The following is a 27998-nucleotide window of genomic DNA, read 5'->3' as shown; positions in this document are numbered from 1 at the left end:
ACCAGCCAATTAGCTCCAATATGTAAATTAACAGGTAGGATCTGATTGGCTGGTGACTTTATCACCTTGCACATATCACTGGTTTATCACTTCCTTATGCCTTCTTCAGGTTAATACATCTGCCCCAGTGTGTCATTTTTCTCCACCTTATATTTAACAAATAAGCAACTTTTCTAAAACCACCTGTGCAAAACCTCTGCATCACCTGACAAACCAAGAAACTATCTCAATGCCTTGCAGGTAATTCAACTGGTAGGATCATAAGCCACTGAAATGCCAAAATTCACCCAACTTCCAGATCAAACAAAATTCTACTTCTCCACAGAAGGGGCCTGATTCAGTGCAGGACCCAGCTCCATGTATGGCTGTAAATAGGGGGGTTTAGGGACAGTGTGCATGCGCAGAAACAATTTCATGCATTATGGAGTAGCTCCGGGCGATTCTGAGCCGGGCAGAGTAGTCTCTCTTCTGGGTGGCATTGCTGCGGTTTCACGCAAGCATTCCATCTCGTGGGCATCTGGTTAGAGTTCTGTGCTATTCTGAGTCACGCGTACAGCGAAGGGAAGCCCGTCTCTGATTGACTGCTTGCACTCAGCGTGGGGCAGGTGCAAGAGTTGATACTAATGATTACTGTTGTAGCTGTGGGCTGTGTGGCTTCCTGCTCGAGTCCATGAGAATACATGCGTTAGCGCCCCATGTAGTTAATAGGATTCCTCCTGTAACTACAGCCACTTTGCATTCGACTCAAGATCGGGCTCAAGATGCACATTGTCAACACAAATTGGCGTAAAACCAACTGTTGAGTATGCAATATCACGTTATGACAGTGGTTCCAAAACGCAGACCACACGGCACCCCAAAAGTCCAGGTTCTAGGAATATCCCTAGGTACTAATTAAGTCACCTGTCCCTAAGCTTGGATATCCTTAAAACCTGGACTGTTGGACTGCCTTGAAGAACGTGTTTGGGAGCCACTGCCTTAACGTAACAGTGCATAACTGTACTTGCTATATAAGTGAACACCAGATGTACTTAAGATGAGGTGCCTGCTCAGTGCATGGGCGTAAGTTGAATAATAAGGTTTACTGTAATCTCCTGGGAGAGGGTACCTGGGAGAGGTGCAATAACTAGCCCCAGATCTTATTTGGAGCGTGACCTAACATCAAGCAATAACTAGAAGTTTCCTGCACACAACATGTGTTGGGTATTCAATTAGCGGCAAAAAGCAAACAGCATGCCGGTATTCCATCCATTTTTAAGGCACTTTAGGTCAACCAACCTTGCAAATTCTACCTGGCATCCCATAGAGGTGAGCTACGTGGTGGTGTGTGAGAGCGCTACATCACTGCTACATGAATATGAATCAAGGAGTAATAAGGTATCCAGTTGCAGAATAATGCAAATGTAACTCCTATCTGCCAGTATCCATTCAGAATGTCGACATGGTATATAAACATGTAAAATGTTGACATGATCAAAAGAAGGAAATGTTCATTATGTGGACATTTTACATGTTGACACCAGACTGTCAATAGTACATGTTAGTGTTCTATTTAGGTCTAGGGTTAGGCTTAAATATGAAGAAAGAAAAAAAAATGGTACGTCAACATTCTGGTCTCGCCATATAAAATGTCAACATAATGAATGTGTCAACATTTTGATCGTGTCAACAGTTGTGGATGTCAGCATTTTGCATGTTGACCTAACGTCCATGTTGACATTCAGGATGTCAATATATTGGTGTCGTCATTGTGAATGTCAACTTCTCATACCATACCCTATCTGCCAACTATCAGTAATTTCCATGAAAGACCCTAATATTGAGCAATTCACTATACTGGATATAATTCTCATATGTCATCCTCTGGGCTGTGTATTGAAGGGGCATATCCATAAAATGCAAAAGTTGTTACCCGATAACCATGGTCAGTAGATATGTGACAGTGGTTACTATAGTGACCAGGGGGGAGACTGGGGAACATTAAAACACCTGTTCAGCAGAGAATCCCTGGACATTACAAGATGATGGCAACTACTGTAATGACTAATTACAAGAGCTGGGGATACATGGTGCTTCAGCGGCTAGATGATGCAGCATAGTGTGGGACCATAATTGAAAGCATAGTTTAGGTATACTTTAATACAGGGAATTAAGAGTTATGACAAACAGTGATACAGGATCTGGGAAGGTGTTACATAGGTAGAAGGTCCAGATTTTGGTTGGGCAGTCCAAATGTGAAGACGTATGGATGGATGTAGTGTACAGCAGGGTAAGGGTTGATGGTAGGTACTGAAGGTGCTCAACGGGGAGCCTGGTGATGCATGCCCCTTAGGGGTGTGGCCATTCCCCCTCCATGACATGAATATGCCCCTTGCACCGATTCATTCCATTCAACTGTCAAATTCTGGGGAGGGGGGTGAAGACTTAAAATAGGGTGTATATACCAGGGAACGTAGAATGTTATGTGTATATTTGAAATGTGTGTATGGTTTTAGAGGGACGGACATGTGCAAAACCGGATTAAGACCCTATAGGACCTAGTTGGCCCCTTTCACCCACTTGGTTTGTCAAAAACAAAACCCATCCACATGAAAGTAGATTAGGTCAACTGGGGCCCATCAGTGCACACTGGCCCCGTGATGGTAGACGGGTACATTTCTAGGTCCAAGCGAGCCATGCAAGAGTCTGCAGCCAACCGCATGTAATACTGCTGAAAATGTCCCATCCAAAATGGCCGCTGCCAGAGATGAGACAAATGCTTGAGGTCTTACTGGACCTCTAGCATCTGTCAAAGAATGGACAGATGCTAGAGGACCAGTAGAATTTCTAGTAATTAACAGAGAAAGGCACAAACAGTAGTACCCGGAAGTGCCGAGACTGCTGACATGATGAGGGAGATGCTGCAGTGATTCCAGTGACCATGGGTGTCAAATGGGAGGCGGCTAGCGGCATGAAGAAACCCCTGACAAGAAGTAGGTGGCCATACCAAGAGGCATAATTTGGTGTCCAGGGCATTACTGTGCGGTGTCCAGGGCATTACTGTGCGGGGCATAATCTGGCGTCCTGGGCATTACTGTGCGGGGCATAATCTGGTGTCCTGGGCATTACTGTGCGGGGCATAATCTGGTGTCCTGGGCATTACTGTGCGGGGCATAATCTGGTGTCCTAGACATTACTGTGCGGGGCATAATCTGGTGTCCTGGGCATTACTGTGCGGGGCATAATCTGGTGTCCTTGGCATTACTGTGCGGGGCATAATCTGGTGTCCTGGGCATTACCGTGCGAGGCATAATCTGGTGTCCTGGGCATTACCGTGCGGGGCATAATCTGGTGTCCTGGCCATTACCGTGCGGGGCATAATCTGGTGTCCTGGGCATTACCGTGCGGGGCATAATCTGGTGTCCTGGGCATTACCGTGCGGGGCATAATCTGGTGTCCTGGGCATTACTGTGCGGGGCATAATCTGGTGTCCTGGGCATTACTGTGCGGGGCATAATCTGGTGTCCTGGGCATTACTGTGCGGGGCATAATCTGGTGTCCTGGGCATTACTGTGCGGGGCATAATCTGGTGTTTTGGGCATTACCGTGCAATGCATAATCTGGTGTCCTGGGCATTACTGTGCGGGGCATAATCTGGTGTTTTGGGCATTACCGTGCAATGCATAATCTGGTGTTTTGGGCATTACCGTGCGGGGCATAATCTGGTATTTTGGGCATTACCGTGCAATGCATAATCTGGTGTTTTGGGCATTACCGTGCGGGGCATAATCTGGTGTTTTGGGCATTACCGTGCAATGCATAATCTGGTGTTTTGGGCATTACCGTGCGGGGCATAATCTGGTATTTTGGGCATTACCGTGCGGGGCATAATCTGGTGTCCTAGGCATTACTGTGCGGGGCATAATCTGGTGTCCTGGGCATTACTGTGCGGGGCATATTACTGTGCAAGAGGCATTACTATGTATGACATAATATGGCGTCATGGGCATAACTGTGTGGGTATTATATGGTGTCGGGCATAATGTGGCGCAAGGGGCATTACTGTGTGTGGTATACTATGGTGTAAGGGGCACTTAATGTTTTACAGGGCATTACGGAGTTCGGCATAATATGTATGATACTCTTCTCCTGCAAGGCCACGCCCATCACAGCGATTTTCAGATGCACAAATATTTCATATTTAGAATGTCTATGGAAGGGAAGGGGGGCATTTTTTTTTTTTTTACTGTTCGCACTGGGAGCCAAATTGTCTACAAATAGCCCTGATAGTAGACTAGGCTGACTAATGGATGGTTCGGCCGTAGTCTCTCTGCCATTTTCAATGCTTGCACACTGCAATAAATGAAAAGGGCTGGTAGGACGGACATTGTTTTCTGCAATAAATTTGCGTTACCTACATAAAAGCAGTTTAACTAGATTTAAATAAGCACAATCATGCAGATGGGTTTGTGTTTGTAAAGGCTTCAGAATTACTGTACCTATACTTTTTTTTTACTTTATAAATATAGATATGTGTGTGTGTGTGTGTGTGTGTGTGTGTGTGTGTGTGTGTGTGTGTGTGTGTTTTAAACAGACGCGCACTCAGACAATGCTGGTAGGTAAGACATTAAAAATAAATGTTAGTACAGACCTGCGTTCGCACCGGTTGGATAAAGTTAATTATTAAGTCATACAAATTACTGCACAAAGCCAGTGATTAATGGACATATTTACTATCCACGAACATTAAAGTGCCTTGCTGCACAGCCTTGCTTAATGTTTGGCCTGGAAATCCATTAATGAGCCACTTTACCGATAAAAGCAGCCTATAAAATAGGCTGGTCAAATACTGAATATAATAGACACATAAGGTCATTATTAGATGGCTGCAACTGTACCTGACTGGACCCAAATGCTAGAGCCAGGTGGTTATTAAAGGAAAACTACAGGGTCACCAAGTCTTGGTTGATACAGCATCTACGGTAGAGTAAGGAAGTCAGCTGACACATCCACCGCACTGCCATGAGACAGTAAAGATCCCTGGGATCACATGATCGCCTCCCAGTTACCACCCAGAGACGCCTATTTCACGGAAAGTCAACAGCTCAAAACGCATGCACTAGTGACCTCCGCTTGTGCGCAGATTAGGACTTTTCTTTGGCGCATCGTGAAATCCACAAGATCTGTGCGCAGTGCGGCACAAAATCAGCCCCAGATAAAGCATGTGTGTGTATATAGGATAAGCATATACAGTACATGTGGGGTCTGAGGGCTTATCAGTGACTGAGTGCAGGTGGGACTATTTTGGAGCAAGCAAAGTTGTGCATGGTGGAATTTAGAAGCTTGTGAGGGGGATGTAGTTAATATACTAGCTGTCGGGATCCCGGCGTTCAGGATCCCAACAGGCGGTAAAATGACGGTGGACGGAATACCGACTGCTTCCGGGAATTCCCACTCGGGTGGTGGATCCACGCTACCACCTGAGGGAGAATAGAACCCATGGCGAGCGAGGAGTGGTGAGGGGACTCGCTGTGCTCGCTGCCAGTATTATGGCTGGCGGGACCCCAATGCCGGCATCCCGTCAAACAGGATATCGTACCCAACCCATGAGAGGCACGTAGTGGCATTTTGGGATGAGTAGGAATATAGTCCCTCCCACCCTTTTCATAAGATACTAGGCAGATATATTAATCAAGTTGGTCATTTGCACTACAGGGTCATTTCTTTATTCTCTGCTAAAACTAATCGGGCTGGTAGGAGGACTGCCAGAGGTCTGGTAAACAGGGAACAGGGCAGGCGGATGGACATCGTGGCTTTGTTTTTTTATCAAACAGAAAATTGTAAACTCCACGAGACTACATATTCAGTATCCACAGCACACCCACCCATCTGTCCCAGTTTAGGCAGAACAGGCTGGTTGTAATGACTGTCGGTCAGACTGTGGAAACTGAGGTGTGTCCGGAGAACTGCTCTGCTGCCCAGCATTACACTAGTTGTCGCTGTCGGCATTCTGACTGGCGGGATACCGACAGGATTCAGATACCATCCTACAGATGGAGCCCTGCTCATCTATCCCTTTAATAGGAATAACTGAGCCAGTGCTGTCGGAGTTAATCCCCTGCTGTATTGTTTTCTGTATTGTATTGCAGCTGAGAACAATAGATGAAAGGCTTATGCTAATAGGTATTGGTGCACCATGGTGCAGCAGAGAAGGCTAGATGAGTGAGGCTCCATCTGTATGGAAGAAAGCAGATGTGAACCTATTTCTAAACAAAAGTTTGCAGGTATAATAATAATTAATAAGTATTGTATTTATATAGCGCTCTCTCTCCAACAGGACTCCGGTTCTGCCCAATTTTACAGGCAGCGGCCACTTGGGAGTTGCTTTCCTGGGAGTATATCCTTTCCTAACAATCACCACTTCAAGTCTCAGATTTCAGAGTCCTCCAGGCTAAGGGCGGACTAAAAGATCTACAAACAGGTCAAAAGGGTTGTCAAAAGTGAGATATGGTTCAAATAGGTTATTTGGGTCAGGAGGGCGAATATAAATAAAGGCTAGTGTTGACAATTGTTTCATGGCATCGCCAATGTAGGTCAGAAAACAGTGTGGTCATTAGAGCAATGGTAAGTTAGGGGTGGCTGGTTGGGGTGGCATTGAGTTCTTGATAGACTCTTAGATGGCAGGTTTTTTCAATTTTAATCAAGCCCCAAGTACATCCAGTGGAACCCTTTCTATCACTAGGTTCAACTGTGAAATTGTGACTGTGCCAACAGCGGCAGTACCATTAACTTTGTTACTCATCAAAAACATCCCAGCCATTAGATGCTATGGGGAGTATGCAATTGAAGAAGTCGGAAACTGCTGTCTTGTCGGAAAGACGTCAGTTTCCGACTGCTTTAGGTCGGAAGGGGTTCAGACTTATTCAATGCTGCCCCCTTTTGACTTGTCGGAAACCTGTCAGAATGCACGCGCCGATCCACGTGTATATCGGAAGCGTGGGGAATGGGCCAAACCTGTCGGGTTTGGCGTGGCATTGAATACTCACATGTTGGATCCTTTCCGTCAGAAAGGATCCGACATGAATTGAATATACTGTACCTCTTTACCTCCAAGAACTGAGATTTCACTTTGAAAACAAAGTTTTTATATTAAAATTTAAAATATTATAAAAAGATATACAGACATCATGTCTTTCTTTGCCAAATCCTTTTATGGGACACTATTGGGGATTTTTTTTTTACGTAGGGCTAATTAACGGGCGCTCGGCAGAGCAATTTGAGTGTTGCCCTGATCGGGCAAGAAAGCTGCAGGCACCTACATTTCTGATCGAAGCCTCCTGAGGTGGCGAGCAGAAATATGTGAAAAGTCCATGGTTTGGGTGCTCTAACCAGGACTTTAGCCTATACGTGGCAAAACCTGATGCTTTAGGGCGTGACAAGTGTGACAATTAATGGGCCCTCAAACAATTAAATTGCTCCCTTGGTTGCCCTGTAATTATCCCGATGCACAACACAACTGAATTCCCCCCCTATAAGATTCAACTAGAAATTTGACAATATACACCTACCAATCTGTAAAGTTCTCTACAAATTAACCAAGGGCCCATATAAATGTGCAGAGAAAAACCAAACATTTGACAGTTTAAAATCCCCTTCAATTCAATTTACCATCACATTTTAATTGGCAAATGCTACAACATTTTTAATAGATTTCACATATTTAAAAGGAAAAAAAGGTAAAGGAAAACAAAAGTTATTTGTTTCCGATATAAGAAATTATTCACAACGGAGAAGTAAAAAAATAAATAAATCCAACAAACTTGGTGAAAAGGTTTACTTCTATATATTGTCAAACCTTTGTCAACATCAGATCCTACTTGAAATCTATAATTTGGATAATTTTTAGTTTACTAGTCTGTATTAACATCAGTATTCAGAACAGGCGCCCTCTACAGGGCAAACGCAGATTTGATTTATTTTTCCACAGAAAGGGCTAATCAATGAAACTACATCGTTAATATACTGTACTGTGTACTAAGCAGTTTTACAAATGATATGATTTATTTTACACTGCAGCAAACCAAGTCTAAAATGAACATTTGAATAGTGTGTACAACTAAATGTTTAGTCTGTATATGTATATACCTGTAGATAATATTTAGCTAGTTACTGATACATCGGTCAGAAATTATTGTACTTCATTGAGGCCACCTTTGGTCATACAACCATACCCAGGTCTCACAATAGGAACCACAACAAACTATGCAGGTGGACGAGGTCCAGGTGGTAGATGGTCTGGCACAGCGAATCGCGTTATCACAACTCTGCACATTCAGGCCAATTCAGACGCTACTTCAGTCACAGCTGTCATCCTGTATGAAGTTTAATGTGCAAAAACTAGTGATGAGCGGATTCGGTTTTACTCGGTTCTCAAAACCGAATCTTATTGGCTCACTGATGTCACGTGTTTTGGATAGCCAATAAGATTCGGTTTTGAGAACCGAGTAAAACCGAGTAAAACCGAATCCGCTCATCACTAGCAAAAACATGTGAATGCTGCCGGGATATGTATTAAGATTCCCACCGGAGGCCTTGCTAATATCAGTAACTGCGTACACACAGCCAGATGTGGTCGCAGATCTTTTGATAATTGACCATCTGAGTGACTATGGCTGCAGAAACTGGGACACTGCATTTTGCGTACGTGACTGCAGATGTAGGCAGAGACACGCCCCGCAAACGGTCACCACAAGTGTGTTTTTGCCACCACTCATTACCTCCCGCAAAACGGTCTCCTCCTGTCAATCATTTGAGATCTCACGGCGAGCGTCCTGGCAAATGTACCTTGGTGCATGTGCAGTAAGATCGCGACACATGCATAGTCGGGCAGATAATCGCTCCACTGCGCTAATATTGGTATTGCATTTGCATCTGAAATCAGGACCACCATGTTTTACAAAGCTGCAATTTGCACGACTATGCCGCTGCAGGCGGCGGCATGATTAAGGAATTTGCTGCAAATTGCGCCATGAAACCGCTCCGACTGCCCACTTCACTGGGTAATTGTGCAACACCTCCCGGGAAAGTAGGTAAGTGTGTACATCCTTAAAACTGCACCTAGCACTTCACGCAGTTGAGGCAGCCACTGTGGGAGCGGAACAAATATTTTTCAGTATGAGGCCTGTTAATTCACTGGGAACTAGAGACATCTAAGAACGCGGAACGCAGTTTCTCATGTCTCAAAAATATCACTAACTCCCAGAGCATGCCACTACTGAATTATTAGTGGCTCCGTGCCACTGATGGCTAACATACAGATGTAATAATGTTTCCTAATTATTGGTTTAACCCACAAAATGGCTGCCTCTGCACACTTTGCTGCTTTCCGACAGGACTTCCCTCTGTAGGAAAGATGCACATTTTCTTGCGCTAAACCTTAGTAACTCGTACGTGTTCCAGCAATATGTGGACATGAAAATAATGTATACCCCTGCACTAATGACCCACATTACAAGAAGCTAATTAACTGACTGGACATTTACTGCAACACTACATTGTTTCATATAAATGTCTGCATTAATTGTGTACATACCACAGGATTTAGTTGAAAAAATATAGACTAAACAAAAATATAAAAAGGTTAATTGTAAAAACAAAACACAGAAGTTATTTAAAAAAAAAAATAGTCCCTGTGAGAGCTGCCTGACCTCTGGCTGACCTCTGACCTGCAACACGGGTCCAACTCGCAGTGCTAATAAAAAGTAGAAATACCATCGTCCGATGTTTATATATACAATCCACATACAAATGAGTACACTATAGGTTCTTATAGCTCAAAGGCAGAAGTCTATTAACACTTGTTTCCTTAAGTATTAAAATGGTTTCTGATATCGTAACTTTATAAAATAATTCACCCCCTAACAAAATTCTAAACCAACTGTACAGACTGTGGATACACCTGTCCACTTATGTCGCTCTAGTCCATCTAAGTGTGGCAAGTCTGAAGAGGATATATAGTATGTAGATAATGACACTGGATGCTCACCCGTGTGCTGTATTGCGCCTAAATCCCTTACTTCATTGCACATTGTGCGCGCTTAGGGGACGCCATTTGTGCCTCCTCATGTGTGCAAGCCCTTACAGTCAATATTTTTGTGCTTTGCACCATAACCCATCAAAACATACTGTAGGTCACAATAGTACAGAATTATTTTAGGATAGTCTCCGTTTTAATCCCGGTTAAATCGGAAAAGAATAAATAATAGAAAAAAAAAAACAGTACATCATTCTGAAAGATAATGAACACAGCTGGAATGGATCTTACATTCGTTACAAACACAGAATAATTCAGAAAAAATTTGCTAAGAGACAAAAAGGTTAAAAAGGAAAGGAACGGGCAAATGCCAAGTGACGGAGCAGTGAGGTTAGTTCTATGTACAGGAATTGTGAGCAAAGGTTAGTTCTATGTACAGAAATTTGGACCAAAGGAAACATTCTTTTAGTAAGAAAAGTCAGTGGTTTAAGGACACAGAAGATACTGGTTTAGCCTCATAGGCCATAGATCTAGTCACCAACCTGGGTAGACAGTGATGAATGTGTTGTCCGAGTCATTCCCATCTTTTTCCGGAATATCATAGTCTTCCATGTACGGCACTATGGTTTGTAAAGGGATTACAGTTCCAGCAGGTGCATCCCAGTCTCTGTTATCTATTAAAGAAGTGGTTTGTTTATGCTCAGAGTCATTTAAAGTTTCGCTTGTGCCAGCTTCCTGTAGGGTACCGGTGCTGGCGGTAACAGAGGTGGACTCAGTTTGAGTTTGCACCTCTGTAGAGTGTGTGGCTAAACCTTTCTCCTTTTTCTCGCTGTCCTTCTCGTCCTCCTCCTCCTGCTCTCGCTCGCTCTCCTCCCCCTTCTCGTCTTTCTCTCCTTCCTCCGCCCCTTCGCTGGTTTTTGTGGGGGAGGCGTCGCTGTCGGAGCCTGCGGACGGCAAAGGTTCAGTAGTGGAGACGACAGCTTTGGCAGCATGTTTACTTGCAGAAGAGGAAGTGGGGAGGCGAGTGGACCACACAGTGCTAGGAAAAGAAGGTAAACCGCCACCGCTAAAACCAAGGCCAGCAAGCAAAGTACTTGTCACCACAGAGGCCACCGTAGCTTGGCCCCCGCTCGAAGAGGGGCTCATTCCGGTAGCCATGGAAACAAAAGAGAAGGGTATGCCTGAGGAGGTCCAGGTAGAGGATCCGGAACTGATGGGGGCCATATCAGCGGAAGAAGCAGGAGAAGCAGTAGGCTTGTAGAGAAAAGATGAGAGAAAGAGAGGGGGGGTCAGTACAATACCTGCAATGATAGTTTTATTAACTTTCTTGGTTAATTTCTTTTTCCGAACTTTCTCAGTCTGTGTTAAAAATAAAAGAAGACACTGTTTCCAATAATCGAACAATGAGGTATGTGAGTGGGCTCTGCGGAATCCAGTAAACCCACAGAACATGCGTTTCCTCACTTTATGCAGCCCCCATAGACATGTAACTTGTTCTTCTAAGTTTTATTCTATTATCCATTATGTTTAGTAATATTTGGTTGAAGACCCTATTAACCCCAACGTGTCAGATTTTTGCCCCCGAGACAGCAGCAAAAGTCTGTGATACTGCACTAAACCCGATTATTAAAAAAAATGCACTGTATTCCGTAAATATCTAAAACAATTTTCAGAACGGAGATGTTAATTACACTTGTGTCCACCGGATGTCACCATCGTGTTACCTAAAGCTCAGCCTGTTTCCATCTGTAATGTGCAGCCGAGTGACACAAAACTGGCACAGAGCGAGGAATAAGGATTTCCGAACAACGTTCAATTCACTTCCTCCGGACACAGGGTTTAAGGTCCAAACCGCAACTTGGATGCAAAGTGCTACCTGCTGTTGTTATGGCTGCTGCAGCTTACTGCTACTATAGATTCAACATCACTCTTTATTCTGCGCAACTGGTAAACAGAAGCCCGCAGGATGTTTTTGTGGCCGTTTTTTTTTCTGTTTAATTGTTAGGAGATATTTATAACATACTCTACCTACAGCAGAGAGTAGAACACTTCTGTCTAATGATGGGAAATGCAGCTATAAACACACACCTACATACAAACCACAGGTTCTCAAACTCAGTCCTCAGGACCCCACACGGTCCATGTTTTGCAGGTCACCTGTAGATTTTTTAAAATGTAACAGTTGGTGATACACAGGGCAGCTGCCAGGTGACATGGAAAACGTGAACCGTGTGGGGTCCTGAGGACAGAGTGTGAGAACCACTGCTCTAGAAGCACACAGTACATGTACATAAACACTAGCTATGGTGGATCTTCAGCGCTGTAAGATATAAAAACATCAAGAGCCCAAATCGTGACCCACTGTGACACGTTATAAAGCCATGTCTTATTCACAGCTTTCTACAAGTCACTGTGTGCCAGGGCATCGCTGGCACAAACAGGCCTATTAGATGGAGCAAGCCATTAATTAAGCATTCTGTTGGGAGCTCACAGTTGCAGGCCAAAGTGCGACATTACTCATACAGCCGCAGCTCGCAACGATCACCATTAATATACAGCTGTAAGCTCTTAGTATCAGACCTCTGCTAGCCTTCTGACCATTTCTAGAGCAGTGTTGCAGTATAAATGTGACCCATCAGTGAGAATATTAAAGACCTGTTTATACTGTAAAATGATCTACGTACAAAAATAAACAAAATCTATCTATATATATATATATATATATCTACATATATATATATATATATATATATATATATATATCTTTATTGCTCTCTTCATATATTAGATGCAGGATAAACAAAATGAAGCACAAATGTTCCAAAGACGACAAAACTTTTTAGACACCGGCATTTTCTGCACGGTCTTCGTTGCATTTACTGACATGTGTTTCCTATGACCAATCAACTGATCTGTGAGCTAATAAAACCGTACCGATTTGTGCGACACATAAAACGCACTGCAACCGGACTCTACGGTGCAAGAAACAAGATTTGGGTTTAAAATAACGAGACAAAACAAAAGAATTACAGAGCCTTCTGTTTTGCCATAACACCATGCATATGACGCAGGTCTTCTACTAATCAGGGGACAATATATATCAAAGGGCGAGAAATCTTATTAGTGATGCAAATCTTTCATGGGGGAGGCTAAGAATTAATTACTGCTTTTTCAGCCAGCAGATGACAATCATAAAAGAAGAAGCCTTATTATTTGCATAAATCACTTTTATGCAACTGAAACCTAGACTTTCCGCTCCAGTGAACCTGCATCAGCCATCTCCCTCCAGCGTACACCTGCAGAGACTGGCCAGGCCAAGCAGTAAGTTCATCTGTACTATTCTGGGCTAGTATTGAACAGCTGCCCAAGTGAGACTTTGTGGTAATTCCCCCCCCCCCCCGGGCCTCAATGAACCCCCTAATTGAAATTGGGAACCTATTGATAAATAGGCCTCTCTTAGGCCCTAATAACTTTCATACTTTAGGGACCTTCTCCTCCAGCAGATCTTGGAGGGAAGTCCAAGGGGACGTGAATATTTCATACATCAAGCCCCTACCTCTGGGTCTGGGGTGAAGCCACATTATGGCCCCTGCACAATTCACTGGAGAAGTGGTTGGGACCAAGAAAGGTGGCCTAAACTAGTGGTCCTGAAGAACTGACAATCATGGGTATCCTGAACATTCTGTGTCCTCATACATCTAGCCTCAATACGCGAGGCAACTCTGATAGCATCTGGCACTTATTTTGCAGAAAATGCATCAGACTGTGCTGATTAATTTGACATGCGACACTAGTACAGATGTAGCCATGCTCATCTTACCGCAATGCGACATGCTGCATGAAGTGCCAGTCTGCAACTGTTCGCAACCAGTGATTGCTCCATTAATTCCTTTAGGAATTAATGGAGTGGTCGCTGGCAGCGAATGGTCGTAGCCTGGTATGCAACGTAGCATGCTGCATCGCAGTAAAATGAGCATGGCTACATCCATATATCTGTATGCGACTGAGTCTCTGAATCTGTATACGGACTGCTACTATGTCGCAGCTTTGTAGCACCAAAGTTTGGTTGTGCTCCATATACAGACCCACAATATACAAGTGTCGCGCATCGAATTAATCAACCACAGTCTCCTGGTGCGTTCTAGTCGCAATTTCGTCAAAAATTATGAAAAAAAAGGCCCCAGACACTAGCGGAGTCTCACGGAACCCGGCGCGCCAGGAGGGGCTGTTTGCCTCAACTGCAGCAATGATGTACGAGGACATATCTGTAACGAATGTCTTGTGCAGTTTATGAACCAGTGGACCTTCACATGCAGCAGACCTTAGCCTTACATACTTACCACTCCTGTTTTCACAATCCTGGTCCCTTCAAATATTCGAGTGGTGTTTGCTGGAAAAAAAACAAAAAAACCAAACACGTTACAATTTAAAACCCAAAATGATTGACACCTATCAAACCGCTGCCAAAAGCTGTGTGCTGGATTAGAGAACCTTAAAAGAAAGCGGCTTCATATAAAAGGATTCAACATCTGCATTAATAAACACATAAAGGTTTCAGGAACATAGCTGGAGAGATATGGGGCAAGTCTGATGATTGGGGAGACACTTCTCCTATTCGCAGTACAATCCAGGTAGTGAAGGACACAGCAGGATGTAATAACAGGACTGACAACAGAGGACATAACATTACAGTGAAGGATTAGGCTGACTCTTACAATGACAAGTAACTCACATGGTATAGGAACGGTGACATGTACATTTATAAATGCACAAGATTCCTTTATGTAAGTGCGCTATGCGGCTGTTAAACGCATTATCCAAGCAAGGTTCAAGAACAGGTTTGTAAAAGGTACATACTGCTTAAAAAACAAACAAACAAACAACATGGTGGGAAGTGCGTCATTCTCTAAACACAATACCTAATACCCCCTCTCCCCCTGATTTCTTAAGGAACTTGTGGAGACATAACTAGGTTTTAAAATAAGATTTTACTCACCGGTAAATCTATTTCTCGTAGTCCGTAGTGGATGCTGGGGACTCCGTAAGGACCATGGGGAATAGCGGCTCCGCAGGAGACTGGGCACAGCTAAGAAAGATTTAGGACTACCTGGTGTGCACTGGCTCCTCCCACTATGACCCTTCTCCAGACTTCAGTAAGGATACTGTGCCCGGAAGAGCTGACACAATAAGGAAGGATTTTGAATCCCGGGTAAGACTCATACCAGCCACACCAATCACACCGTATAACTCGTGATAATATACCCAGTTAACAGTATGAACACAACAGAGCCTCTCAAAAGATGGCTCAACAATAACCCTTGTAGTTAACAATAACTATATACAAGTATTGCAGACAGTCCGCACTTGGGACGGGCGCCCAGCATCCACTACGGACTACGAGAAATAGATTTACCGGTGAGTAAAATCTTATTTTCTCTGACGTCCTAGTGGATGCTGGGGACTCCGTAAGGACCATGGGGATTATACCAAAGCTCCCAAACGGGCGGGAGAGTGCGGATGACTCTGCAGCACCGAATGAGAGAACTCAAGGTCCTCCTCAGCCAGGGTATCAAATTTGTAGAATTTTGCAAACGTGTTTGCCCCTGACCAAGTAGCAGCTCGGCAAAGTTGTAAAGCCGAGACCCCTCGGGCAACCGCCCAAGAAGAGCCCACTTTCCTCGTGGAATGGGCTTTTACAGATTTAGGGTGCGGCAGTCCAGCCGCAGAATGTGCAAGTTGAATCGTGCTACAGATCCAGCGAGCAATCGTCTGCTTAGAAGCAGGAGCACCCAGCTTGTTGGGTGCATACAGGATAAATAGAGAGTCAGTCTTCCTGACTCCAGCTGTCATGGAAACATATACTTTTCAGGGCCCTGACTACGTCCAGTAACTTGGAATCCTTCAAGTCCCAAGTAGCCGCAGGCACCACAATAGGTTGGTTCACATGAAAAACTGATACCACCTTAGGAAGGAATTGGGAACGAGTCCTCAATTTCGCCTTTCCCATATAAAATACAGATAAGGGCTTTTGTCAATTCTGATACACGCCTGGCCGACGCCAAGGCCCACAGAATGACCACTTTCCATGTGAGGTATTATAGCTCCACGGATTTAAGTGGCTCAACCCAATGCGACTTCAGGAAATCCAACACCACGTTGAGATCCCACGGTGCCACTGGAGGCACAAACGGGGGCTGACTATGCAGCCCTCCCTTAACAAAAGTCTGAACTTCAGGCAGTGAAGCCAGTTCCATTTTGGAAGAAAATCGATAGAGCCGAAATCTGGACCTTAATGGAACCCAATTGTAGGCACATAGTCACCTCTGACTGTAGGAAGTGCAGAAATCGACCTAGCTGAAATTTCTCCTTTGGGGCCTTCCTGGCCTCACAGTACGCAACATATTTCCGCCATATGCGGTGATAATGGTTCGCGTTCACTTCTTTCCTAGCTTTAAATAGCGTAGGGATAACTTCCTCCGGAGTTCCCTTTTCCTTCAGGATCCGGCGTTCAACCGCCATGCCGTCCAACGCAGCCGCGGTACGTCTTGGAACAGACAGGCCCCCTGCTGCAGCAGGTCCTGTCTGAGCGGCAGAGGCCATGGGTCCTCTGAGATCATTTCTTGGAGTTCTGGTTACCAAGCTCTTCTTGGCCCACCCGGAACAATGAGTATAGTTCTTACTCCTCTCCTTCTTATTATTCTCATTACCCTGGGTAAGAGAGGCAGAGAAGGGAACACATACACCGACTGGTACACCCACGGTGTTACCAGAGCGTCCACAGCTATCGCCTGAGGGTCCTTGACCTGGCGCAATATCTTTGTAACTTTTAGTTGAGGCGGGACGCCATCATGTCCACCTGTGGCCTTTCCCAACGGTGTACAATCATTTGGAAGACTTCTGGATGAAGTCCCCACTCTCCCGGGTGGAGGTCGTGTCTTCTGAGAAAGTCTGCTTCTCAGTTGTCCACTCCGGGAATGAACACTGCTGACAGTGCTAACACATGATTTTCCGCCCATCGGAGAATCCTTGTGGCTTCTGCCATCGCCATCCTGCTTCTTGTGCCGCCCTGTCGTTTACATGAGCGACCGCCGTGATGTTGTCTGACTGGATCAGCACCGGCCGGTGTTGAAGCAGGGGTCTAGCCTGACTTAGGGCATTGTAAATGGCCCTTAGTTCCAGAATATTTATGTGTAGGGAAGTCTCCTGACTTTTCCATAGCCTTGGAAGTTTCTTCCCTGTGTGACTGCCCCCCAGCCTCGAAGGCTGGCATCCGCGGTCAACAGGACCCAGTCCTGTATGCCGAATCTGCGGCCCCCTAGAAGATGAGCACTCTGCAGCCACCACCACAGCGACACCCTGGCCCTTGGAGACAGGGTTATCCACCGATGCATCTGAAGATGCGACCCGGACCACATGTCCAACAGATCCCACTGGAAAATCCTTGTATGGGACCTGGCGAATGGAATTTCTTCGTAAGAAGCTACCATCCTTCCCAGGGCTCGCGTGCATTGATGCACAGACACCTGTATACGTATTAGGAGGTCTCTGTCTAGAGACGACAACTCCATGGACTTCTCCTCCGGGAGAAACCCTTTTTATCCTGCTCTGTGTCCAGAACCATACTCAGGAACAGTAGACGCGTCGTAGGAACCAGCTGCGACTTTGGATATTCAGAATCCAGCCGTGCTGTTGTAGCACTTCCCGAGATAGTGCTACTCCGCCGAACAACTGCTCCCTGGACCTCGCCTTTATAAGGAGATCGTCCAAGTACGGGATAATTATTTCGGCCATTACCGTGGTAAATACCTCGGTGCCGGGGACAGACCAACGGCAACGTCTGGAATTGGTAATGACAATCCTGTACCACAATTTTGAGGTACTCCTGGTGAAGAGGGTAAATAGGGACATGCAGGTAAGCATCCTTGATGTCCAGTGATACCATGAAATTCTCCAGGCTTGCAATAATCGCCCTGAGCGATTCCATTTCGAACTTGAACCTTCGTATATAAGTGTTCAAGGCTTTTAATTTTAGAATGGGTCTCACAGAACCGTCTGGTTTCGGTACCACAACATTTTGGAATAGTAACCCCGGCCTTGAAGGAGGGGTACCTTGATTTCACCTGCTGGAAGTGCAGCTTGTGAATTGCCGCCAGTACTACCCTTTCTCCGAGGGCAGCAGGCAAGGCTGAAGTGAGGTAACGGCGAGAGAGAGTCGCCTCGAACTCCAGCCTGCATCCCTGTGATACTATTTGCAGAACCTAGGGATCCACCTGTGGGCAAACCCACTGGTCCCTGAAGTTCCCGAGACGCGCCCCTACCGCACCTGTCTCCACCTGTGGAGCCCCAACGTCAAGCGGTGGACTCAGAGGAAGCGGGGGAAGAATTTTGATCCTGGGAACTGGCTGCTGGTGCAGCTTTTTCCTTCTTCCCTTGTCTCTGTGCAGAAAGGAAGCGCCTTTGACCCGCTTGCTTTTCTGAAGCCGAAAGGACTGTACCTGAAAATACGGTGCTTTCTTAGGCTGTGAGGAAACCTGAGGTAAAAATTTTTCCTTCCCAGCTGTTGCTGTGGACACGAGGTCCCAGAGACCATCCCCAAACAATTCCTCACCCTTATAAGGCAGAATCTCCATGTGCCTTTTATAGGCAGCATCACCTGTCCACTGCCGGGTTTCTAATACCCTCCTGGCAGAATGGACATTGCATTTATTCTGGATGCCAGCCGGCAAAATATCCCTCTGTGCATCCTTTATATATAAGACGATGTCTTTAATATGCTCTATGTTAGCAAACTATTATCCCTGTCTTAAGAGTATTAATATTATCTGACAGGGTATCAGCCCACGCTGCAGCAGCACTATTTATGCTGAGGCAATTGCAGGTCTCAGTATATAACCTGAGTGTGTATATACAGACTTCAGGATAGCCTCCTGTTTTTTATCAGCAGGCTCCTTCAAGGTGGCCGTATCCTAAGACGGCAGTGCCACCTTTTTTGACAAACGTGTGCGCGCCTTATCCACCCTAAGGGATATCTCCCAACGTGACCTATCCTCTGGCGGGAAAGGGTACGCCATCAGTAACTTTTTAGAAATTACCAGTTTCTTATTGGGGGAACTCACGCTACTTTACACACTTCATTCATTCATCTGATGGGGGAACAAAACACTGGCTGCTTTTTCTCCCCAAAAATAAAACCCTTTTATGTGGTACTTGGGTTCATGTCAGAAATGCGTAACACATTTTTCATTGCCGAGATCATGTAACGGATGTTCCTAGTGGATTGTGTATATGTCTCAACCTCGTCGACACTGGAGTCAGACTCCGTGTCGACATCTGTGTCTGCCATCTGAGGTAACGGGCGCTTTTTTGAGCCCCTGATGGCCTTTGAGACGCCTGGGCAGGCGCGGGCTGAGAAGCCGGCTGTCCCACAGCTGTTTTACGTCATCCAGCCTTTTATGTAAGGAGTTGACATTGTCGGTTAATACCTTCCACCTATCCATCCACTCTGGTGTCGGCCCCACAGGGGATGACATCCCATTTATCGGCCTCTGCTCCACCTCCACGTAACCTTCCTCATCCCACATGTCGACACAGCCGTACCGACACACAGCACACACACAGGGAATGCTCTGACTGAGGACAGGACCCCACAAAGTCCTTTGGGGAGAACGAGAGAGAGTATGCCAGCACACACCAGAGCGCTATATAATGCAGGGATTAACACTATAACTGAGTGATTTTTCCCCCAATAGCTGCTTGTATAAACAATATTGCGCCTAAATTTAGTGCCCCCCCTCTCTTTTTAACCCTTTGAGCCTGAAAACTACAGGGGAGAGCCTGGGGAGCTGTCTTCCAGCTGCACTGTGAAGAGAAAATGGCGCCAGTGTGCTGAGGGAGATAGCTCCGCCCCTTTTTCGCGGACTTTTCTCCCGCTTTTTTATGGATTCTGGCAGGGGTATTTATCACATATATAGCCTCTGGGGCTATATATTGTGATATATTTGCCAGCCAAGGTGTTTTTATTGCTGCTCAGGGCGCCCCCCCCCAGCGCCCTGCACCCTCAGTGACCGGAGTGTGAAGTGTGTATGAGGAGCAATGGCGCACAGCTGCAGTGCTGTGCGCTACCTTGGTGAAGACTGATGTCTTCTGCCGCCGATTTTCCGGATTCTTCTTGCTTCTGGCTCTGTAAGGGGGCCGGCGGCGCGGCTCCGGGACCGAACACCAATGGCCGGTTCCATGCGGTCGATCCCTCTGGAGCTAATGGTGTCCAGTAGCCTAAGAAGCCCAAGCTACCACCAGTTAGGTAGGTTCGCTTCTTCTCCCCTTAGTCCCTCGCTGCAGTGAGTCTGTTGCCAGCAGGTCTCACTGTAAAATAAAAAACCTAAAATATACTTTCTCTCTAGGAGCTCAGGAGAGCCCCTAGTGTGCATCCAGCTCAGCCGGGCACAAGATTCTAACTGGGGTCTGGAGGAGGGTCATAGTGGGAGGAGCCAGTGCACACCAGGTAGTCCTAAATCTTTCTTAGCTGTGCCCAGTCTCCTGCGGAGCCGCTATTCCCCATGGTCCTTACGGAGTCCCCAGCATCCACTAGGACATCAGAGAAAAGTGAATTACAGATGAAATTTAGGCGTCTATATACTAAGACTTGGATGGAGATAAAGTCGCTGGAGATAAAGTACCATCCAGTCTGCTCCTAACTGCTATGCCACAGGCTGTGTTTGAAAAATGAGAGTTACTGTAGGAGCTGATTGGCTGGTACTTTATCTCCAGCAACTTTATCTGCATCCAAGTCTTTGTAAATAGATCCCTTAGTCCCACTGAATGAGGCCCCAAATATGTGATCTTTTTACGTGTGATAATTAAAAGCCTCCCGTCTGACTGCTTTGTCTACGAATCTCTCACATCCTGTATTCTGGTTGGGTCATCGGTAAAGAAAGTTCCAAAGCTCGGGGTAAGTAACGTTCTACAAGCTTTGGACCTCTCTAGAGCCAACAGCAGATGCACTAATTAAGTTTAACAGATTGATTTAGGATCTTATGTGAAGACTTGCAAGTTCAGCAGCTCTCGCTCCATTACTCCTCTGTAGGGGCTGTCAGCAGGCACTGTCTATCCAGATTAATTTTCAGGTTTACCATCCATGAAAACATTAACTTTTTCCACTCTACAAAATATCCAGTAAATATTTGCTTAATTTAGTATTTCTGAGTCACAATTCCAGGCTCGTCATATCTGTTGCAGGCGTCTGCCAATCCCACGTTTCCCACAAACTGCTCACACATTGTCGAGCACAAAAGTTAATTTATTCTTGCATAGCTTAATTACAAAATGCTACGCGCTTATTTGATTTCAGACAGCCTCTTTCTTTTTTTTTTTTTAGCCTGTAAATGGGGCTGCCGTTACCCACAAGCAGGAAAAGAACCGGATTTTGAGAAAATACAAGAAACACAAACAGGTTCATATTGTAGAACCCTAGATATAATTTTAATCGTAATGATCTTCATTATATGATCAACAGCAAGGTGGAAGAGAATTTGGTTCCTGATCCTTGTGCGCTCCCATTATAAACTATGGCTGGCCAAAGCGTGAACAGAAATGAAAGCAGCATAACAGTAATTGATCGGGATCCTGGCCGTCACAATACAGATGACGGGATCCCAACTGGGACACCATACTGCCGCCGGTAGAGGAAGAATAGAACCTGTCGCTCGCCGCCGAGCCTGCAAGGGTCTTCGTTGCGCTCGCCCCCCAACTGGTATTCTACTGCACAGGGTGTCTGTACACGGACATTCGGCATCCCGTGCGGCGGTAAATAATACCTTATGCAGCCCAAAAATGAAGGTCCAGCGCAACTAAACAGTTGTGAGGCATACAACTGTTTTAAAGGGATATGTCTAGCAAAAAAGGGGGCATAGCTTTATTTGGGTGTGTATCTATTTCTTTTAAATCTGTAAACATGCCTTATAGAAAAAACATATTCTCTTACCTGGGAAGCAGTCATTTTGCCGACAGACAATAGGCTAGCAAACTATATGTGGATGAGAGAATGGCGACAGCATCATGCCGACATAGCTGTAATGCTACAGCATATGAACCGTGTCGGCACTATAACTTTAAACATGATCGTAAAGGATCATGTTTGAAGTTACAGTGCCAACACGGTTAAAATGCATTAACTAGTACTACAACCATGTCGGCATAATTCTGCCAGTATCCCCTTGTTCAAATAGCTTGTCGACATATTGCAGGTTGACGAAACATATGTATTCCTCTTACCTAGCAGTATTATAGCACCTAACAATGGTATGCACATATAATTGCTTAAAAATCTATCTATATCCTATAGCCCAGGCGACCAGCATATTACAGCCAGCTTACACAAAGCGAGACAAATGCATTAACTAAAGCTTTGTGCTGTATATCATACTAGACACAATTCAGTCAAGCGTCTTAGGTCACCAGTGCCCACATAGTATATCAGTCAGTGCAGAGCACAGTAACCCAGCAGGTAGCGATACTCACTCATAGTAATAGCCCCATAGCAGCACTGACCAGGGGTCACACAATGTACCACCAGGTGTATCCTACGTGAAGTGACAGGTGCTTCTGGCACGCTCACCTGCAAAGCACACGGAGGGTGGCTGGCAATTTAGGGATGGGGCACGGTACGCAATAACCCTGATACTGTATTATATACGTGCCCCTTTATGTAGCGTGCGGTGGCATGTCACATACATACATACATACTGGGGATCCAGTAGCGGATCTTGCCACGGGCAAGCAGTACTTTTGCCCGGAGGGCGCCGCACCAGGGCAAGATCCGCTGCTGCTGTGTACCCCCCGCTGCCCGCCTGCTGCCGCTGGCCGCTGCCCCCCCGCTGCGAAGGGAAACTAGACGCGTACGCGTCTAGTTTCCCTTCGTGGAGAGGTCCTTTACTGTGCGGTGCGCGATGACGTCATTGCGCACCGCACTTCATTTCAGTCTGTACAGGGGGCGTAAATGACCACGCCCCCTGTACGAAGCCACGTCCCCTATTGCCGCCCGGGGCGCTCAGAGCGCCAGTACCGGCCCTGTGGGGATCCTACTATTGTTTGCAACTACAGATAGGATTAGTGTTAGACATGACTGCGCTAGAAGCCAGAGGGATAAATAAGTGATAAATTCAGAAAATTACAAACATACAGTACATGGTGATTCTGGCAGATTCTGAGAATGACCTCTCGTTTATCAAACAATATGCGGTAGGCGGGAATTAGTCAGATTATACTAATGTTAAGGACATTAAAAATGTAGGGCCTCTCACATACATATGTACAGTGCATCTGGAAAGTATTCACGGTGCTTCACTTTTTCCACATTTTGTTATGTTACAGCCTTATTCCAAACTGGAATGAATTCATTTTTTCCCTAAAAATTTTACATAATGACAACGTGAACAAAGTTTTTTTTGTGATTTATGCAAATTTATTAAAAAAAATAATAATAATAATCAGAAATCACATGTACGTAAGTATTCACAGCCTTTGCTCAATACTTTGTTGATGCACCTTTGGCAGCAATTACAGCCTCAAGTCTTTTTGAATATGATGCCACAAACTTGGCACACCTATCTTTGGGCAGTTTTGCCCATTCCTCTTTGCAGCACCTCTCAAGCTCCATCAGGTTGGATGGGAATTTTCGGTGTACAGCCATTTTCAGATCTCTCTAGAGATGTTCAATCCGATTCAAATCTGGGCTCAGGCCGTGCCACTCAAGGACATTTACAGAGTTGTCCTGAAGCCACTCCTGTGATATCTTGCCTGTGTGCTTAGGGTCGTTGTCCTGCTGAAAGATGAACTGTCGCCCCAGTCTGAGGTCGAGTGCTCTGGAGCATGTTTTCATCCAGGATGTCTCTGTACATTGCTGCATTCATCTTTCCCTCTATCCTGACTAGGCTCCCAGAGTTCCTGCCGCTGAAAAATATCCCCACAGCATGATGCTGCCACCACCATGCTTCACTGTAGGGATGGTATTGGCCTGGTGATGAGCGGTGTCTGGTTTCCTCCAAACATGATGCTTGGCATTCACGCTAAAGAGTTCAATCTTTGTCTCATCAGACCAGAGAATTCTGTTTCTCATGGTCTGAGAGTCCTTCAGGTGCATATTGGCAAACTCCAGGTGGGCTGCCATGTGCTTTTTACTAAGGAGTGGCTTCCGTCTGGCCACTCTACCATACAGGCCTGATTGGTGGATTGCTGCAGAGATGGTTGTCCATCTGGAAGGTTCTCCTCTCTCCACAGAGGAATGCTGTAGCTCTGACAGAGTGACCATTGGGTTCTTGGTCACCTCACTCACTCACTAGGGCCCTTCTCCCCCAATCGCTCAGTTTAGACAGCCGGCCAGCTCTAGGAAGAGTCCTGGTGGTTCCGAACTTCTTCCATTTATGGATAATGGAGGCCACTGTGCTCATTGGGATCTTCAAAGCAGCAGATATTTTTCTGTACCCTTCCCCAGATTTGTGCCTCAAGACAATCCTGTCTCGGAGGTCTACAGACAATTCCTTTGACTTCATGCTTGGTTTGTGCTCAGACATGCACTGTCAAGTGTGGGACCTTATATTAACAGGTGTGTGCCTTTCCAAATCATGTGCAATCAACTGAATTTACCACAGGTGGACTCCAATTAAGCTGTAGGAACAGCTCAAGGATGATCAGTGAAAACAGGATGCACCTGAGCTCAACTTTGAGCTTCACGGCAAAGGCTGTGAATACTTATGTACATTAGATTTCTTAGTTTATTTTTAATAAATTTGCAAAAATATATATAAAAAAAAAAACCTTTTCATGTTGTCATTATGGGGTATTGTGTGTAGAATTTTAAGGGAAAAATTAATTTACTCCATTTTGGAATAAGGCTGTAACATAACAATGTGGAAAAAGCGCTGTGAATACTTACCGGATGCACTGTATATATTAACTATAAGCTTTATCCAGACAAGGCTTGTATAACAGTTAGACTGGTGAATTGTGGGTACATTAGTAATAGCAGGAGATGAGGGATGTGTTAGTGAGGACAGGGCTGCACGTGACAAGGGCAGTGACATGTCAGGAAGGGAATGGTGGCAGCAGTCAGTCACTGGGTGAGAGGAAGTAGCAGGGTCCACAGCAGCAAAAAGGGCATCAGCAGATGAGGGATGGGTTAGTGAGGACAGGGCTGCATGTGACAGGGGCAGTGATGTCAGGAAGGAAATAGAGGCAGCAGTCACATGGTTAGTGGAAGGAGCAGGGTCTTCAGCAGCACATCCATCAGTTTGAGAAGGCAGTTATCAGAGAGCATATGTATATTATTTAAGTAGCTAGAAAATACACATACTGTTCAAATCAGAAGCAAAACAACCTGGCAAAATGAAATAAACATACTGTATACTGTAATTCCTCTATAGAACAGTCAGTCACAGGTGCTTCCAACATGAAAGGATTTGACAAGTTGCATTGATCAACTGTGTTTCTTAAAACCACAAGCCTTCTACCCCATAGGCCACAGGAGCCTAACGCGGCCCACGTATTGTTCTGGAATCCTCACAAATCAGACTTTCTTACACAAGGAAGCCCAGAACTTGGCTCAGCTAAGTGGCTAGGTTGTGTCAAGCAGGGGATTAATGGTGTCTGTATTAATTATGCTAGCACATGACCTACTCCATAAACAATTGTACAAGTGGGTAGGTCCCAGCTCAGTTAATTTAGGACAGCGGTTCCCCAGCAAGTCCTCAAGGAGTACTAACTGTTCATGTTTTCCAGATCACCTGTGGATTTTTAAACTATGACTGTTGGTGATACACCGTGCACCTGCCGGGTGACCTGGAAAACCTGGATTGTTAGTGCTCCTTGAGAACTGAGGGGTCTATTTATGAAGCAGTGAAGAGTGGAGAAATTGCCCATGGCTACCCAATCAGCTGCTCTGTATAATTTTATAGTATGCAAATTATAAATGTTACTTCAAGGCTGATTGGTTACCATGGGCAACTTCTCCACTTTTTTCACTGCTTCATGAATAGACCCCCAAGTCTGTGAAACACTGCTTTAGGACAACTTTCATTAATACATGCCACGCCCTATGCAGTGAACAGGGTCTCTTACCCCAATAACACCTGAAGCTAAGAATTTAATCACACTTTGGCTCGTACCACTAGGAGACTTGATGCGAGCAGTATCCTTCAGCCGAGCTCTGCTGAAGAAGACTGAAAGATTATTATACTGTGCTGTAGCAACACTCCGGCCGCTCCTTCATCCCTATTTGGCGCACGAGGGAGGCACGTAGGCAAACCCTCTAACCCAGTGGTTTCCAAACTTTTTTGAATCACGGCACCCTAGAGTATCAGAATTTTAAGCCAATAGTTTCTTATTGAAAAATGTAGAAAGAAATATTAAATTATGTATATTGTCTTTTTAGGTCATCCTTAGGGTAATTTATGTGGTGAGGGACAAGATTTGCTTCTGATTGTCAATATATTTTATGATTAGCAGCCATTAACACTGGTTTTGCTTTTTACATTGACCATGCAGAATTTTAATTGGTTCTGGACCACCAACCCGAGGCACCCCTGCAAGTGTCCCGAGGCACCCCAGGGAACCACTGCTCTAACCTACTAATGCCAAGATTGGCTGCTGGCTCTCCTAGCCCGGCCCACAAGAAAACGAATTGCACGCAAAAGAGGAAGAATGAAGACATCAGGGGCTGTGACCCCCAGGTCACGCATCTATAATATGCTATCCTTACCTTGAAAAAGCATGGTTTGGCTGAAGTCACTGCGCATGTCGTTCCGACACACTGCTTGCACTCTGAACAGGTAAAGGATGTCAGGCGAGACATGGTTAATGAAGGCTTTCTGTTTGGAGAAAGAGAGAGAACACTCTGTTAGTGATTCAGAGAGCACGCACTCCTCAGCTGAGCCGCACAGTAACAGCTGGGAATATTCCCCGTCACATTCTGTACTGTACTTATACATTCACATCACACGCTAAAAACACTCGCCCAAAAAGCTCCAAGTCCCTAAATACACTACAAGGTATTAATTTAAAACTGTCATGGATGTCATTAAAAAAGCAATTTTAAGAGCTCAATAATGCTCGGCTGCACAAAGAAATGTCGGAAAATATTTATGCGGCCAATAAAATGATAGATCCGTCGGAATCTATGTATTTTTCACTTGTTTGTCTCTCTGGCTTTTATGCCTTTTTTTATTGAGCAATAAAACCGATGAAGTGTCTGCGTTACATGCCCAAGCCAAAGGCGATATCAGAAGTAGCCCCCATAAATAGTGAGTGGAGAGCACACCCCTCACTACCTCAATTTACTTTCCAGGCGGAACATTGAAATGCCCTTTGTTACAGGAGAAAGGTGCGGATGCTTGGGCGCAGCGCGGAATAAGCGGCATGTCCCCATGCTGTTCCATATTAGCTATAAAGAAGACATACGTCTGTGTGTAGCACATACTGCAGAAGCTACAGAAATTAGCCCTTAGTGATATTATACATTTATATATTAAACTTTAATCATACTGTATTGCACAACTTTTCAGTTTGGGGAAATTAGACAAATGGGAGCATACAGCTGGCGGTTTCCTTCCCCCCATTTATTTCCCCTCCCTTCCCCTATAACCGCCTCTTGAATGACCATTCGCCACTTTCAAAGCTTTCTTGTTTGGGACATTGGGGCAGATGTATTAAGCCTGGTGAAGTGATAAAGTGGAAGGTGATAAAGCACCAGCCAATCAGCTCCACTCATTTTTCTCCTGTAACATGGAAGTTAGGAGCTGATTGGCTGGTGCGTTATCACCTTCCATTTTATCACTTCACCAGGCTTAATACATCTGCCTCAGAGCCCTCAAAGTGGGACCGCACAGGCTAAAGCGGCTGTCACACATGTACAGTCCAAACGCTGCACATACCTGCATTAGCAGGCATCGTCCGTACACGTAAGTATAATGACTTAAGCCATCATTTCACATGCATC

The 27998-nt window shown here is 45.3% G+C and overlaps 1 protein-coding gene and 1 long non-coding RNA gene across 5 annotated transcripts in view; one reads left to right on the top strand and one right to left on the bottom strand.

Annotated features, from left to right (window-relative positions):
- PTPRG (protein tyrosine phosphatase receptor type G) overlaps nucleotides 1-27998 on the bottom strand; it is a 733410-nt gene that overhangs the window by 175006 nt on the left and 530406 nt on the right. For 3 of the 4 annotated variants that reach the window (XM_063940899.1, XM_063940900.1, XM_063940901.1), the window contains 3 exons: nucleotides 26763-26871; nucleotides 14353-14402; nucleotides 10555-11266 (listed from right to left, as the gene is read on the bottom strand). In XM_063940899.1, coding sequence (XP_063796969.1) covers nucleotides 10555-11266; nucleotides 14353-14402; nucleotides 26763-26871 — 871 coding nt within the window. Of the gene's footprint in view, nucleotides 1-10554; nucleotides 11267-11313; nucleotides 11372-14352; nucleotides 14403-26762; nucleotides 26872-27998 lie in introns of all 4 variants that reach the window. The other variant, XM_063940902.1, reaches the window with a different exon arrangement.
- Nucleotides 13192-26769, top strand: LOC134958356 (uncharacterized). The gene is made up of 3 exons (XR_010186973.1): nucleotides 13192-13333; nucleotides 21387-21461; nucleotides 26549-26769. It is a non-coding gene; the product is annotated as an uncharacterized LOC134958356 (long non-coding RNA).

The sequence above is a fragment of the Pseudophryne corroboree genome, chromosome 9 (assembly GCF_028390025.1).
Source record: "Pseudophryne corroboree isolate aPseCor3 chromosome 9, aPseCor3.hap2, whole genome shotgun sequence".
NCBI classification, from domain to species: Eukaryota; Metazoa; Chordata; class Amphibia; order Anura; family Myobatrachidae; genus Pseudophryne; species Pseudophryne corroboree.
This window is presented reverse-complemented; position numbering and strand designations above follow the sequence as displayed.